The 17,201-nt window shown below is 49.0% G+C and overlaps 1 protein-coding gene across 1 annotated transcript; it reads right to left on the bottom strand.

Moving 5' to 3' along the window:
• Positions 1-249: 249 nt before the first annotated feature.
• CLDN1 (claudin 1) lies at positions 250-12,130 on the bottom strand. The gene is made up of 4 exons (XM_076341095.1): positions 11,876-12,130; positions 3,441-3,605; positions 2,853-2,937; positions 250-2,345 (listed from the first exon to the last, which is right to left on the bottom strand). Exons 1-4 carry the CDS (start codon positions 12,096-12,098, stop codon positions 2,183-2,185), a joined length of 636 nt encoding a protein of 211 aa, XP_076197210.1. The 5' UTR covers positions 12,099-12,130; the 3' UTR covers positions 250-2,182.
• Between the last annotated feature and the right edge of the window lie 5,071 nt (positions 12,131-17,201).

The raw sequence follows: 17,201 nt of genomic DNA, 5'->3' as shown, positions 1-17,201 counted from the left end.
CTTGCCGAGGAGCAGACCTTCTGGTTCCTGGGCTGCAATCGTAGCAGATTACTGGGTGAGTTTCTGCCAGAGGCCGCAACTGCCTGACTCACTGCGTAAGATCTGTCCCCACCTATGTCTGCTGTAGATATACACAGCTAAACGAGCTCCATCCTGGCAGGCAGGCTCCCAAAGGCCCAAGCCCCCCTCTTTTCCATGCACACTGTCCAAGTTCTGCTCAAAACTAAGAAATGAAGTAATGCAGTCCGATTTTCCTTAAAAAAGTCCATTTATTGAAATTGTTTAAACACTTTATACAAGTTCCCAATACAAGCGTCTGCTCCCTGGCTCAGGGTTAATGCAAATACAAAAGCACAGACTTCAGCAGCTCTTTAATGTGACCTGAGCTGCCAGCTCCTAAGACAAGGTCTCGTGAGGCAGCTGCTGTGCACGGGCAATTCCCCATGGAGAAGTGGAAGCCACATGACCCAGCTCCAAGTACAGGCCAACATCAACTCAAGCCTGAAACAAATGCTCTGTTTGGTTGTGTTTTTTTTTTTTTTTTTTTTTTTTAGTAACTTTATGTTGCAGAGAGTCAGGTCAAACAGAGGTACAAGGCTTATACAAACCACCAATACCATGGTTGTATGCCACTCAGTCCCAGAGGCTCCCCCTGTCTATGGAAGGAAATCCAAGATATCTGATGCCTCTGAACACATACACAATTATAGAGCCTGGTCAGAAGCAACCAGTTTCCTTCTCTAGAAAAAGCAAGGTTGAGCTTTGGAGAACTGTTACCATCCTTCTAGGAATTACAAGACTTCACTCCGGACAGCCTCAGCCAGCGTTAGTCAAACACCAAGTGACTGACTGGGTGTTTCAGAGGACAAGTTGGGAACCTTTGATGAGCTGCATTTTTTTTTTTTTTTTTTAAAGATATGACTTAATATGCAAGGGTGGTTTTATCTTTAAAATGCTAGTTTCTTTCTCTTTGGTGAGCTTGGATTAAAAGAAAATGCCATAACTTTTGGGTCAGTTTCCTTGGAATTTGCCTTCATATTACTGAAAGCGATTAGAAGAAAAAAGACAGGATCAAATGGCAGCATGTGAGGTATCCTTGGGGAAACATCAGGGAGCGGCAGTGCATTCAGTTTGGTTTAACATTTAGCTGCATAAGGCAAACTGAGATCGGTAACTAAGCCCAAATGAAAGAAACTCAAGGAAATAGGAGAGTTTGTTAAAAAGTGGCCTGTAACACACACAAGGGGATAAAGCTTCAAACCCAGTTAGGTACGAGGGTGGGAACATGGAGAAACAATCACTGGCAGCACTCAGTGTCTAAGGAACAGCAGCAAGAGCCCCACCAGAGACACGGAAGGCAATCATTTTCCTTTAGCTCTTCCCTGGCACCAGGGAAACCTGCAGCTGCTTTGGGAGTTTCCTAACCTCTGTAGTTACGATTTTGCAGCCAAAGGCTGCAAGTTGACACAATCAACTTAAAAGATCTTGTCAAAAGAGTGATGACATACAGTTAAGCCAAGCCACCTTACACTGCATCTTCTGTTGGCCAACAGTGCATGCATGGACAGTTACAGGTTTCAATTTGTTAAGTCACAGCAATTTAATTGTGTCTGACCCTTTGTCATGCCAATCTGCACAGAAAGGAGGGTGTGAAGATGATGCCAAGAAGACAGTACAAGAGCACTTTAGATCTCTTCAAACATTCCTACATGTAAAGTCTTTTCCCGAAAATTATGTTTCCCCTTAAGCTATTGGTTTCATCACTTTGTATATAATATATGTTCCTTTAATTTCTACACACACCACACTGGGCTCTAACTTAATGGGATATGGGACTGAATTGTTACCATCTATTTTTAAAAAAAAAACTAAAAAAAAGCACCAACATCCATCTAAAAAAAGTATCATTTTCCCTTTTACTCCCAAATACTAAACTTAACCCAAGCTTGGAGGTTTCATCTTTCCAGTGGCAATACCTATGAACCTAGGCTAGCCTTCCTCCATGGGCTGGGAGAGAAAGGAGAAGTTATGTCCAGTAGCAAAGAGGATTACAAAAATATACACATTTTTGGGAGAAGAGGAAGGCAGAACCTAGAGTCTGAACTCTGCTCAGGACAGCGGCATTGTAGTGTCCTCTCCAAAATGCTTTCACTACCAGTGCTGGCGGTTCTTCTTTGTTTCATTATACATAATCCTTCCCTGTGGAGGGGGCATTTTTTGGATAGCCTCGGGTGGGTGGATACGAAGTTTCTCTCCGTGGACAGGAGCAGCAGAGGAAGGCTCCCCCCAGCATGGCCAGAGAAGCAGCTGCCCAGCCAATGAAGAGAGCTGATCCAAACTCAAATCTGGGGGAGAAACAAGGAAGAAAGTGAATACCTCAAGAGTAATGCCTCTGGATTACAGTGTTAGCACGTCCACACAAAGCAGAAGGGAGCTGAAATTGGGATGGAAGTGGCTTTTGGCAAGACAGCAGCCTGAGAGTCAGCAGAGTCTCGGGCTGTTCCAAAGCCCAGAACTTTTGCATGCTGGGTTAGTCCAGTCTGCCAGATCACCCTGCACAGCTGCAGCAGGGCCAAGCTCTGTGCAAACCAGGCTTTAAGCATTTAGTGGAGGAAAAAATGCAGAAGTCACAGCAGTTAGGTCTCTGGCAGTGATGCTGCCTTAAATCTTGGCTTTGTTTTAAAAGCCACGTGGATGATGAGATCTGGTCCTAATGCTCCTTCTGCGCAGTATGAAGCCAACCCAGCTAGCTCAGGAAATTCCCTTCTTTGTTTTGAACCACTGCTACTCAAAACTAAGCCCTGTGAGCATTTGTCATGCTATACTATAGTGCTAATCAAATGGGTCAGTACCTGGTGTTGACAGGAGTGAAAGGGTCGTAAAAGGCCCGAGCCACTCTGTTGCCGTACCATGACGTGGCCACCAGCGCTGCCAAACCTGTACGTGAAGGGAAGACAGTGTCATGCCTTATTAAGAAGAAACCCAAAATAAACAAAATCACTGCAAAAACTGCATGTACCAGAACCAGCATCCGGAGTGATGCTGAGCTGCTGCTACCCTGGGAAGATCTGAGCTGTTACTTAGTGCTGGTTGGGAGAGGAATTAAGAACGGATTTGAGGTCACCCACAGTTACATTGCACCAGAAGCAGGACTATTGACAGCCTTTCACTGAAGCAGGGCATACAGGTCAAACTCAGCTCTGCTAATAGAGATGGAAGGTATGCAGTCCATATAGAAAGCATAATGCTAGTGCCAAGAGACCTGTCCGATGCCTCAGATAGCCAGCAGCTACTGCGCCAAAGTCCGATAGGGAATTCCCAGCCCAAAATGCTCTTGGAGCAATGACAGCAAGCCCTCCCCATCCTCTCACATCCTACGCAGGACAAATACCGTTTAGGAAATGGCACATTTAATATTAACACATCTGTATGTTACCAACCTGCAATGATGAAGATCACCCCACCGAAGACAGCCATCCGCATCTTCTTCACCTGGTCATCTTCCATGCACTTCATGCATTTCATGCCAGTCACAGCAACAAATACAGCGACAAGGCCCAGGAGTATTGCAGCCACCATCAAAGCCCGAGTGGCCTGCAGACTGCCTAGAAGACATTAGGATTTGAGTTACCACAAAGAAAACTCAAGATACAAATAGAAATTCAAATTACTGGGCTCAGTAACCACGTGTCAAAATACTCTGCTCCATGTTACACAGGATACAACCAAGCAAGACATTCCTTTTTAGCTTTAAGCTCCAAGAGACTGTCATGCATCAGGATCAGAGGACTCTCAGCCTCTTCTAAAATGCATGGCAAACAAGGGCATGCAGCTCTTTGCAGGAAATGACCTGGGAATTGCCCTCAAACATCTTTTGTTCCTTGATCACTTGAATCCCAATTAGAAGGACATATCTGTTTATCAAAAGAAGTATTCAGATTTAGGCTCTATCTTGACAAAGCTTTTAGGCACATGTTTTAATATGAATAGCACCATACATATGAATAGTCCCGCAACGGACAGTAAGGCCCCTTTATTGCTCAACACTTCCAAAACCTGTCTCTTACTCAAATACCTCAGTGCTGATTTAGATATTTTTGTGTTAAATCCTCAGTTTGAGTCCCAGAGGGTACAAAAATATAGTTGCAACAGAAACAGGATTTTCCCAGCCAAGTGAAAAATAGGGGGTTCCCTGCCTAAAACATTCTATTTATTAGACTCAAAGATATTAAAAATGTTTTAAGTGCCTCTTGTGCTTTTGAAGGATTGGAGCATGGACTGATGCCTCCCATAGGCAAGGGTTGTATTTGCCTGGGTTCTCAGACAGACTTGATGTACTTTATCCAAGATTTGGCTTTATATTGACTCATCTGAAGGCACAGACACACTAACCCTACGTACGTGAGCTACTGAATTCAGATTTTCTTGATACCAAAGGAGAGAGAAAATAACAATATACAAAACCACCTGAATAGCAGTGAAATAAGAGCCCGAGCTTTATTGACTGGCAAATCAGGTTTGTTTGAACAGCATGGATTTTTATATACAATCCTGTTAAGATCTGGGATCAAACAGGGCTGGTTAATCAACGGAACAAGCTCCCAGGAGCATGCTGTAACCAAGGCAAAGTGTCCCCTGACAGAAGGTTATCTAGCAGTGACACATGTACAGTTTTAGCAAAGTATCACCAGAATCTGTTCCCAAGTCTGAAGCTCACCCCTCAGAAAGCACACTGACTGCATTCTGCTGGAGCTCTGCAAAGCACTTCAAGCTTGGACAACTGCAGCTGCAAGATTTAAGCCTCCAACAGAGCACCTGCAAACTCAGTCAGCACTGGTATGGTGAACCCATCAGAGCCTGTGCTACAACAATGGGCTCTTTGGTTCAACCTGAAACGCAGACAGGAGGTTCAAATCTGATACTGGCCAGGAGGGGTAGCACAGCCACACAACTATCCTCTGCAGCTTCTTTACTACACTTTGCCCCACGGCACTGCCTGTGCAGGAAAATTCTTGTGACCCACACCAACAACAAGCTACCAGGCTCTAGTTCTGCTTTCAAACAGATCTGGACCAGCTTCTATATACACAACCTTGTTGTTCTGTAAATAGATTATGAAACCAATTAAAAACAATAAAAAGGCAATATTCAGAGCAATAGGAAGCAACACTTTCATAAGAGAGTCTTGGCTTTCCTGGGAAAAATCCCAGGATCAGCTTGGCTAAATGTCATCTCTCACTTCCTTCAAAGGGGAAGGGTGACACACCTCTGCACAACCCAGGTGTTCAAAACCCATCCGATGTATTGATTGTAGAAACCCATTTACAAGGCCATTTATCACTTTAGCATAAACCACAACAGCAGTATCCAAACACATTTTTAAGCGATTTACCTCCAATGTCAGAGATTACACTCTAAAAATAATTTCTAGCTTACAAAAGTTACGCCAATCTTCAGAAAGACTTCAGCTGACAGGTTACCACCCAGACAACCAATTCAGCCGCCATAAATTTAAGGCTAAATTGTACATTACAGCAGCAGCTCTGGAGAGGCCAATGGCTGAGCACTAGTTCATACTTTGCATGGGAAAGGACATTTTATGTAGAGGTACCAAATCTGTTTCATCAAGTCTACAGTAAGTTGGGCTTAGTCATGCTGCAGAAGAAATTACTCTATAGGAGAGAGTTTTGAAAAAGTTCTTTCATGAGGCTGAAAATATGAAATGTTATCTTGAACAACTAGGAAACTAGTTATACGGGTGGGAAGAGACCTCTCACCTTCAAACACGGTATAAGGGACAAACACAGGAAGATGCTTGAAAGTTTCTATGACCTCAGAAGACCTAGCTATGAAACCTGCTAAAATCTCAAGATGTACAAGTATTAACTGGATGCATGCCATGACAGCTTTGCAGAAGCAGCTGAACGAAAAGCAGCACTGTGAGCATTTCCCAGGGCTGCCCGCTTTCAGCAGCAGACCCTGGAGGGACATCTCCTGGTGTCCTCACCCCTCCCTTACGCATGGCTCCATGGCATAAGAGGACAGAAGCATTTAGGAAGCTTGCGGTAGGACAGAAAAACAGGTTGGAGCATTTGCAGAACAGATTGCCCCTTTATCCCAATAAGTTTTAGTGTGACATGACTGTATTAGCCAGCCATCCTCCCCTCTGCCCAGCCTGGCTGCCCTGTGCTCATAGCACATGCTGGGAGACAGCGCTTTTGTCTTCCTACCGCTTTTGCAAGGTGTGCAGTACATTGCAGTTAATAATCATACAAGATGTCAGTTATTATGTACACATTAACAACCGCATTGTCAATGGAAGCTGCACATCCAGAGGCTGAGAAAGCAAGTTTAATATTAGTTTTATTGTTCACATGGGCCTTTCCAGGTGCTTTAAAAATCCCAAGTGATATAATATTGTCTTAACCTGTGAAACAGGACTGGCTACTGACAACAAGCAGAAGTACTCTACAGCAATTTAACTTTACAACTTCTATCATATTAGAGAGAAACAGGATTTCCCCCACACTCCTTGCTGCTGCAACTGTCTCACCAACAGGAACAGGTAGCGCAATGCTTGTAGCCTCCCATGCCATATGCCACAGCTGTTGGAAAGCCCAGGCGGTCTCAGGAGCCCTTGGGGGAAAAAAAACAAAACCAGTCCTGCACAAGGACAAACTGGCCTGGCACCCAACAGCAGCTGTCAGCTAGCAACAGTATTTTGTCAATATAAACCACTATTGACTCAGAAGCCAAGCCTTTTTATTGCTGGTTAGTAATGAGAGACCTGGCCTGAAAAGCCTATAGCAAGAAAGCAAGTACTGAAGGACAGAGGCTTAAAACTACTGAGGATGGTTATTAACAAACGTGAATTCTGCAAGCCATAAAATACTGTGTAAGACCACAAAAATGACATAGCAGCTCACACCTGTTTCACATAATGAAACCCACTTTTTTAAAACATGCTAACAAACAGCTCTGACTTATCCTTAGTGGGTTTGGACACAAGCTACATGATGCAGTTTATCTGAAGCCTACGTAAGACTTTTTCCTTCCCACAGCTATCATTACCTGACAGAAGTAATTACTGGTAACTGCTTAGATACAAAAAAGGACTTCACCAGCATATGTTTGATGTTATTTTTCTGTCATCACATTTCCTTATTTATTCTGTTTATATCACCTACATTACAGAAAAGCTGTTGGGCAAGTGCCATGAGATTTTTGTAATGCCTGTTTGTAATGCAAAATTGCTGTAATAGCTCTGTGCGCAGATTATTTTCTGATAGCGATGCTCATTGTGATAGGGATGCTCATTGACTGTCTTGTTTGTATTTAAACTATGGACTTTTTCTTTCCTTCCCGTGGGCCTCCATGAACCAAGTGATGACAGAATACAGGTGAAACATGCTGTGCAGCTCCCTCTAATCTCTGCAAGGGAAGTGCCCTAGGAATTACAAGCACCCCTGTAGCATAGGAAGCATGCTGCACCATCCACCTCCAAGAGAAGTCAGCAGCCTTCAAAGCCTTCCCACTGGGGTTTCATGAAAGCTGAATCTCCTTGAAGGAGCAGGATCCGAGATCTGTTCTGCCCTGCCAGCATGTGAAAGTGACTTTTGTGTAGCAGGCAAGGGAATGAAGATCTGAACAAGCAGTAACAGCTTCAGAGGTAGCCAGCAAACCTATATCACACTTCGCAGTCATTCTGGCCAGACCCAAAAGCCTGCTAACAGCTTGGAGGCTTTCAACCCCCTTACCAGCCCCTGCAGAGACCCTGCACACCCATCACCATCAGATATTGCAGCCTGGACTCCTTCAAAGCACCTCCCGACAAGTCTAGAAGACTATACAGAGGAATCTGGGCAGCATGCAGACTCAGACAGGGCCATGTTTCTTGCCAAAATAGGAAGGCTAGGAAGTCCTCACTGCATGTCCAGTGCAAAAGAGGCAACTTCAGTAGGTGACAGTGGCCTTGTACTCTGCCTACCCCAAAGCAAATAAGGTTCAATGCCCTCCTGCAGTCACTCAAAGAGGAGAGAAAGCTGCCTGGTAATACAGGCAACACATAGTACCACCATTTCCAGGTTCCTGGTCAGATAAGACCTGGGCAGCCTGTTTTCCCACGAAGCCTAGAAATTCTCTTACCAAGAGGTTTAGTAACACTAGCTACTAAAGCTGCTTAGAAGCTGCTTGTAGAGCAATAAAGCCAGTGTATTGCAACAGACTCCCATCCCCTCTTGCAGCCACAACAGGGCACTGCACAGGAACAGCCTCGGTGGCATTCCAAGTAACCTAACCGTCTACCTTCTCAAAGTGCACAGCACAAGTGAGACTTGCTTTATCACTCGATCATGATTTTTTCATGAGGAAGGAACAGGGATTGAGAAACATGGGAACAAATTAACCCTTAAGCCACATGAAAGCACAGATACCAGCAGGTTCTACCTGCTTACTCCAGACCTAAAAATGGAGAGAGGTGACCAACTATTTGGACACATTTGTCTCCTGCTATAGCTTTGTCCCTCCCTGGGCCACCCTCCCAATTCCCCCACTATCAGGACAGAGCAGCAGTAACCTGAGCATGAACCCTTCCTTCCCCCCACCCATCCTCTTCCCCAACTCCTGGAACACACTCAGCCGGGGTGGTAAAGATGTAGGAGGGAAGATTTCACATTTCAGTGATGCTGTTTGTCCCAGAGGGCACCCAAACCCTTTTTTATTTTCTGGGCTAGGGCACAAAGGTTCATTGTGGATGTACTAGGTTTGGTGATGAAGTGGTAGATGAGTCTCAGCTTGTCTCAAGCACAGAACCTCTCCCAGCAAAACCAAACAGGGCAATGAGTATCTTCAGCTAAAACATCCTAGACAGGAGCCAGAACAACCTCTGCTCTGAACAGGAGAGTGTGGTTAGGTGGGGCTGAAAGCTTCCAGAGACAGGTACCAGAAGCCCTTCTCCCTCCTGTCTGAGACCATCCCCCTGAGACCCCGGAGGAGCACAAAGCCGAGCTAAGCTCCATGGACGATGCTGGAGGGCTACAAGAACAATGCTGAGGCTGTGCAACAAAGCCTTGTTGCAAGGGTGGCTTTTGTTGCCTCTATGTCTGCATGTGGCCACACACTGCTTTTCACGTAAGCCAGCAAAACACAGCCTTTCTATTGCCTGAATAGGAGCACTGACATAAGCCCTCAGCTGAACACAGCTGCGGGAGAAATGCCAGCATGGGTACACTCCAGCAGTGGGGCCACACGAGAAGCTGGAGGCCCCTCAGTTGGCTAACAGTGCTCATCAGCTTGTGCCAACCCCATCTCTGACATGCAGCATCAGTCCAAGCAGCCAAACACTGACACATCTAGAGGAATGGCAATAGCTACCAGATACTCAAAAGCTTGCTGGCAAAGCTCTCCAGCATTCCCACAACCATGAATTACTGCAGGTGTGAGGAGACTCTGTCCTTTCTACAGGGACAAAGTAATTGCAGATCTAAGCCTCTCCCATCAGTGCATGAGGCTCTGACACGTGGCTCAGAGCATTCAGGGCATGTGAAGCTCTGGCAGGAAAGCATGGCCAGGCAGGAGAAGTTTTTCTGCTCACATAGCTGTACCACCTTCACCATGACAAATGAATGCAGTAAGAGCACCTGTCCCAGGGTGCGGCTGTTGAATTGGGTATAAATGGGTTTTTTTTCACACCTCCACCCAAAACAGCACTGCTGGTCCCTGCCCAAGCCTATCGGGCTGTACGGCCTTGAAGAGAGACCAGGTGGGGAAAACAGCAGCGAAGGTGTATGTCCCTAGGCATGATCTCCTTTCAAGCAGGAAAGGCACAACCTAAGCAAGCTGGGGTACCGAAAGAACAAGCAATCCTTTAGCCAGCCCTCACTGACTTCCCCAACGAGGAAAACGTCCCCTGCGATTTCCCTATTTCTTGGGCTTCCTGGGAATTTTCAGGCAAGCACGCCCTGCAGGGCCAGGGGCTCTGCAGGAGCACAAAAGGCCATTAATAGCTCAGCCTTGGTCCCTGGCACCTCACACCTCCCTCCCCCGTAGCCCGGGAAGAGAAGAGCCCTTATTGTTTGCAGGACAAAGGTGAGGGGAGCAGCTGGTTTTCAGCACTCAGCCATGAATGGGGCAGGTCTGGAGGTCCTGAGGCAGGTTTTTAGGAGCCCGTTCAAGCCAGGCTCCGCATATGATTCTGCAGGCAGGTCTCATTTACAGCACAATGGGCCCACAGCCACACAGCCCCCGAGGCAAGTTTACCTTTTGCAACCCATCCAGGGGGTGGCTGAAGATTCCTCAGCCCTGCTGGCATCTTCCCCCCCCCCCCAAGTGCGAGATAAGAGGCTCGAAGCTGAGCTTATACATAATTACTATTCAAACCACCCCAGACCGCGTGCTTAGCCCAGCCCTGATTATCCACAGCCCTGCACCCTCTTAGTGCTAAGTGGGTGCACCGCAACTCCTGAAGGGAGTAATTTGCGCCTCTGCCAGCTGCAGGGCCCACGGGTGTTCGGGGCAAGGGAGCAGGAGCGATTGATGTGGGCTAGCAATGAAGGTGGGGCCCGGGGTGTCCGGCTTCACCGCGTGACACAGAGGAAGGGTTGGTGGCAATCTAATTTGGAGATACTCCCAGTGGTCCCTGGTTTATGTGAAACTGCCTGCCCCATTCCTTTGGGAAAGAGAAGGTGACCAACGTGATAATTATTATTTTATTAATTAGGGAGAGGGATGAAAGTGTTCCAGGACACTACTGGACTCGGAATGAGGGGAGGGATATTGAGAAAGTATGATTTTTTTTTTTTAACCCCTTTGGGTGTCAGCAGAAGTTACGTGCCCCAGCGCTCTAGAAACAGCCCTCACTGGGACTCCAGCTCGGCGTGACCACCCCGAGTCACACCCCAGCAAGCCAGGCTGCAGTTCCCGCATGCATGAGATGGCTTCGCCGTCCCAAGGCAACTTAAGAGACCTAGATATTGCCTTGACATACTGGTCTGCCTAAAAACTACAGGCAGTGCTACCTGGGCTAGAGTCCAGCTCACCTGCCAGCCCTTTACTTAAAAGCCCCACGGGAGTAGCAGCGACTTTCCCAGAGAACAAAAGACCAAAACAGTCAAACGCAAGAAGAAAAGCATCCGTGCTCGAAAAGACCACTTCAGCACCGCTAATGAACTTTGTTTCCTGCTGAGCCGTGCCCAGCGAAGGCAGTCCCTGCCTGAACTTCCACAGCCAAAAGCTCTTGCTCGCAATCACGGCGCTTTCCCGAACACACGTGGAGGATCTGACCCTTCCCCTCCCGGGGCGTTTTTTTTTGGGGGGACGGGCAGCTGGCGTGCGGGCAGGGGGCTGCGGGACGGCCCCGGCTCCCCCCCCCCGGGTACTGCCCCGCCGAGCCCCACCGGCCCCCGCCTGGGGAGGCAGTACCGCCGCGGGAATCGCTTCAGCAGCCGCCGCGGAGCCCCGGCTGTCCCGAAGGTCAGTCACTGGGGGAGTCACCCTCAGCCCCGGCGGAGAGAGCCACCGGGGGAACCCCAGGAGACACGCATCTGAGCCCCGACGGGACGATGGGTGACCTCGAGCCCTGCACCTTCAACCCCGAAGGGACAGGCGGCGTAGCTCCAACAGGACGGAGACCTTGAGATCCCACGGCACCGACACCCCCATCGGGACAGGCACAAGGCGAGGGAGGGCGACAGGACTGGCACCCCCAGTCCCAGAACTTCAGCCCGAGCCCCGACACGACCGGCACCGGCGTGGGACCGGTACCCTCAGCCCCGACCTCAGAGGTACTGGGGCGGAGGGAATGACCCCGACGGGACGGACACCCCCAGCCCCAACAGGACGGGCACCTCAACACCTCTACCCTCCAGCCCTGACTTACTCTCCAGCTTGAGCAGCGAGTCGTACACCTTGCACTGGATCTGCCCCGTGCTCTGCATGGCGCACGACATCCACAGCCCCTCGTAGAGCGCCTGGGCCGTGACGATGCTGTCCCCCGCGTAGGATGCCATCTTCCACTGGGGCATGGCGGTGCTGATGATGATGCCGATCCAGCCGAGGAAGGCCAGCACGAAGCCCAGGAGCTGCAGTCCCCCGCTGGCCATGTCTGCGCGGAGCCGGGCCGGGGGGAGGGGGGGGAAGGGGGGAGGGCTGCTCCGCGCCGGCGGAGGGTCGCTGCGAAGGGAGCGAGAGAACGCGACCACCTCCGCGCACCGCACTGCCGCCCGCGCACCGCCCCGCGCAGCTTTTAAAGCCGCGCAAAGGGCGCCCCCTGGCGGCCGGGGCCCCGCCCCGCCCCGCGGGGTTTTCCGCGGTGGGACGCGGCCCCTCGCACCCCCCCAGCTTTCTCCCGGTGAAGCTGCTGCCGCCCCCTCTCCCCCCCCCGCCCTGGGGCGCAGCGTCCGGGGGGATACCGACACCCCGGGGGTGAGGTGGGCAGCAAAATGCGCCCTCCCCCTCCCCCCCCCCCCCCCCCCGGGAGTGACTCCCTCCTTCAGGGTTTCGCCTTGACTCACAGCCCCTGGGGCCCACCCTCCCCCTCACTGCCTCTGGAGAAACGGCTGGTGGGACTGTCCTTTCTGTCCCCCCCGGGGCGTGCCAGGGGATGCTTTAGCACCCTTGGACGTTTTGGCACCTCCAAAGGGTGCTCTGGTTATGCTCGTGGATCTCTCCCCTTCTAGAGCTGGGGGCCCTGAGGGCACGAACCCACACTCACCTCCCTCGGTCTTGCTGCCTGTTGCTGTCCTTTAACGGCCGGAGCTATAAACCGCCCTCGTCGGTGAAGACACCCTCCTTGAGCCAGCACATCGGACGGGACAGGTGGAGATGAGGCTGTGCCAGTGCCGCTCGTCCTGCCGGTGTCTGTCTGTGCGACCCACCTTCCCCAGCCCACCCCAGTGCCGCCACTGCGAGGCATTTCCCACCTGGCAGGCTCGCTGCCCGGCTCCCCGGGCGCGCAGCACACGCGGGAATAAACTGCTGCTGAGGAAGCAATAGAGAAGTCATGGAAATTATCAGTACTATGATTTTAAAGGGCTTTCAAAGAGGCAGCTGAGCAAACACTCATCATCCATGTACAAATGCTGCCAGGACCGTAAATCCAAACTTTTGTATCTACCGTTTTAATAAGGACAATGTGCTGTAGATCTTTGCGTTACTGGGTCTCTCTTAAAGGAGAAATTTCAATTTTTGAATGCTTCGCTGATTTACTAAGGTTTATTGAACAAGGGGATTACAGACCAGGAAGGAGTGTCCTCTTTCTCGGGCGTGTATTTGTCCAGTTACTATAGTTTCCCTTTCTCCTAGGTGAATATTTGAATATTGACAGATCCGGACTCAGAATAGGCGGAGTGAGGAAATACCGTCTCCTTCAGAGGGCCCGGGGAGCACACGGCATGGTCTGGGTCATGCGGCTTGCCTTCACCATGGGCTGGATGGAGGGGACGTTCAGCCTGGACCTGCTGTACTCCCAGGCTGTGAGATAAACAGGTGATAATTACTGATAAAGGTCCTGCTGGAGGTAGGGATGGGGTTGTATTGTTTTGACACCGTGGTTTGCTGCATTCTGATGACTTAGGAGATTTTGCTGGAGCTGCTTCCTGAGATTTGCAAACAGACAAACAGACTCGTGATTACCTGACCAGTCCTGCGCAATGCCGGGAGGGTCAAAGGGGAGAAAAGCAACTGCAATCTCGCCACACCGGGCAGAGACAAAGCAAGGCTGGTTTGCTCTGAAAACACTTGCAGCTGTCGATGTCCCCAGTGTCCGGGCAGCAGCGCTGGTGTGACGACATCCATCCTAGTTACCTGGTAGCAAACTTTTCCAGTCGTATCCTTTTTCACTTGCAAAGGAATTAGGGAGCTGTGAATCTGCAGCTGAAGAAATGGTGTTTTCCTGGGTCTCTGTGGGCTCCGGTTTTATAGCTTTGGAAGTGAAGAAGAGGAAAGCAGCAAAGTTTTCTTTGGCAATGCAGAGATAAAGTAGATGCATCTCTCTGCGTATTTATCAAGAACTCTAGTACAGGGAGTAGAGAAACCAGGGTGGTGCTGGCTGTTGGAGCTGGTCCCTGGGAGGAACAATTCCTTGCCCGATGAAGAGGCAGAGCAGAAACCCACGCGAACCTGAGAGCAGGGTTAGGAGTGTCTGGATTTGATCGTTAATGTCTGGGTAATCATAGCGGTCCGATAATGTCCATCTGCAGTGTTCCCAGGAGCTTCAGAGCGCTGAACTGACTCACCCCTGTCCTGACCCTCCTGCCACCCACCCCCCAGACAGATCAGGCAGCTCCTTGCTGATTCCTGCAGTGTGAGGTCAGCTCTGGACAGGGATACAAGTTCCAAAGATGCTTTTAGCAGATTTAGATCCTTTTGCCACAGGCTCTGAGCAGCCAGGAGGGGAAACAGGGATGTTTTGTGTGGGAAGGACTTGGGCTTTCTACTGAACCTTCTAGGAAAGTACAGGGAGGAGTCCTGGGTGGCAACGATCCGACTGCACTTGCACTGGGAGGGACATCAAGAGTGGTCTTGAGGAGGTGCATGTAGCAGGCATGCAGGCATGTGCTGTATGTTGTAGCACTCTGGTCATGCTGCTGGCTCTTGGAAGGACTGCAAACCATGCGCACCCTGTACTTGGGAAAAGCTGGGCTTAGGGTGTGTTCCTGAGGGGCTGTGCAGCCATCCCATTGCTCCCCTGTCCCTGATGGGTGCTGCACTGGGCAGTGTTACTGGGTGAATACATGACAGAGTGGCTTTGGGTCAAACAAAGCCGATGAAAGGCAATGCTGACATACACCCATGTGCTCTCGGACCTCACATAGTCCACATAGGCTGCAGCACAGGCTCTTCCCTGTGCCTTTGTGCACACTTTCTAGGCACAAGTTCTGTGCCTGCATCTTGCTTTGTGGAAGTGAGAGCTTGTAGACAAGTTGCTCATGTCTCTTTGACCATTGAACACCCCTGACAACCCATACAGACACCTCATGCCCAGAGTCCCAGCTTCATGAACACCCTATTTATATTTTGCTTTCCAGGGACAATTTGAAGTTGATACTTATTAGTCACGTTTCATGAAAGATTTCAAAACCCAGCAAATCTTTCTGTGGACATCACAAGGAATTTACAGAGCACGATAAACACTGAAACTCCGCTTTTCCCCTTCATCACTCATCAGTGTTCTCAGCACTCTGGAATTTGCTGAGAATTTTACAGCATCCCTAAGATCATCAAGTCTCCTATTCTGGACTTCCTTCCTTTCTTTGAGACATGAAGTATCTTCTTTCTTTTCTTTAGATGATTTTCTGCACTGGTTCAATGGTCAAAAACCCCCTCTACTCAATAATCACTGCCTTTCCTCCTCTGCCTAAGATTCTTTTTTCACTGGAAGTCCCAAAGAGTTTTCACTCTATTTTTGCCTATTTTTTCTACCTGACTTTTGGGGAAATACCATTCCTTCAGATCATTAATCTCAGCTGAAAGACCTGGGTTTATCCAAGATGTTGCAATCTCCTCTGTATTCTCTAGGCTAAAGGTACTCCAGTACTGACAGTCCTTAGTGACTGGCCTGTTCTTAAGTAAACATGTGAGTCTTCATTTTTTGCCCTTCACAAAAGCAGGATCAGTGAGAAGAGGCATGTCTACAGACAGTTACTGAAATCAGACTGGGTTGTTTTAGTCTGCAGGTAGACAGACTCCTCTAATTGTTCATAGAGATTGTCCTCATGTGCAACAGCAAATGCTTAACACCTTGGTCATGTCGCTCCTTTGGCTGTTGTTACGCAGAGGAGCAGCCTCACCTCCGTACTCAGCAGAGATTTGTGCTCTGTGGGTAGTAAACGATACCTGTTTCCTTTTCTGGCAAAAACAAGCTTTAACGCTTGCCAGGACTTGCAGGTGAGCAGCCTGGTTTCCTCTTGTCTCAAACATTTCTCGGGGAAGATCTCACTGTGCAATGCCTGTGTTCGGAGAGCAGGGGGTTGTGTGTGATCCTCTGTCATGACATCCCCTAATGCTGGCCCCTGGGCTGCCCTGAATTAATCCTTGAGCTAAAACTGATGTATTAGGGGGAAACATCTCATTCTGATTATAAGTTATTATAAGGAGGGGCAGGTGCGCAGAGCAGGCACAGCTGCACAATCCTGGTTTCAGAGTGAAGACGCGAGCTCCACATCTGGACCAGAAAATGGGAACGGCCAGACAACATCAGCCCAGCCTGCCGTTTCTGGTGGCAGGCAGTTGTAGAGCCAGGGAGTAACACAAGCACATCGTGACACTAACCCAAAATGTGTTGCAGCCCACCCTGAATATATCCTGAGCCAGTACCGGTACTTTTAACTTTAATTTTGCTCACTGGATTTTTCGTCCATAAATTTGGCTGTTTGTTTTTTGAAACTTCTGGCACTTGCAGCATCCTGCAGCAAGGAGTTTTGCAGGTTTACTCTGTGTTTCACAGGGAAGTACAACAGCTTGTTTCTTTTGAACCTTATGACTTGCTGTTTCTTTTGATGTCTCCAAGGTTCTGGGAAAAAAAGGGCAGATTGCTGGGACCACATGCATTTAGCTCTGGTTTACATTGTCTAGAAAAAAACCTTAAAATTACTTTGTTGTTTATCTGCAGGCCGCTTTTTCTTCTCTCTCTCCCACTTACTCCCCCATCCATCCAGGAGAAACACCCCTGATGAACCTTAACTCCAAGCTCTGTTTTGCAGGCAGCGCCCAGATGTCTTTGCCCAGATGTCAGGAGGATCTAAGACGGCTGCAAATCTTCCCTGGGATTAGTCAGGGATTGTGTCCAACCCAGTCTGCAGTGCGGGGCAGACGTTGTGTTTGACCATGGTAGCAGCTGAAACAGCCAAAGATCACAGCTTGCAGGGCTGCAGAGCACAGCAGCACAAAGAAAGCTTAACCCTTCATCAGTTGCTCACTATTGCAGGACTGCCATTCAGCACAAAGTTTTAAAAAAGGTTGTTGGAGAAGACCTGCTCCAAATGACTCATTGCCTAGAAGGCAAGAGGATAGCAAATAGCACCAAAACTGGAGCTTTTCCCTGCACATCCAGACTGAAATCTCCATTTCCAGGAGGAAAGTTCAGATTTTCTCTTTGGAATTGAAATTTGTCGTTGATGGGGAGGCAGCATCAGTTAGAGGGACTGACTGGACTTATTTGATACTGACTACATGCAGGGAATATATTGTGAAAATGGGATTTAAAA

Source organism: Aptenodytes patagonicus, chromosome 6 (genome assembly GCF_965638725.1).
Source record: "Aptenodytes patagonicus chromosome 6, bAptPat1.pri.cur, whole genome shotgun sequence".
Lineage (NCBI taxonomy): Eukaryota > Metazoa > Chordata > Aves > Sphenisciformes > Spheniscidae > Aptenodytes > Aptenodytes patagonicus.
This window is presented reverse-complemented; position numbering and strand designations above follow the sequence as displayed.

What these genes read in the sequence shown, in the direction of transcription:
- CLDN1 (XM_076341095.1), bottom strand. Translation starts at nt 12,098, where the DNA reads ATGGCCAGCGGGGGACTGCAGCTCCTGGGCTTCGTGCTGGCCTTCCTC. An exon ending in CTCGCTGCTCAAGCTGGAGA is followed by an intron (nt 3,606 to 11,875) that starts GTAAGTCAGGGC and finishes AATGTCTTCTAG; the next exon opens with GCAGTCTGCAGGCCACTCGG. An exon ending in GGTGATCTTCATCATTGCAG is followed by an intron (nt 2,938 to 3,440) that starts GTTGGTAACATA and finishes CTTCACGTACAG; the next exon opens with GTTTGGCAGCGCTGGTGGCC.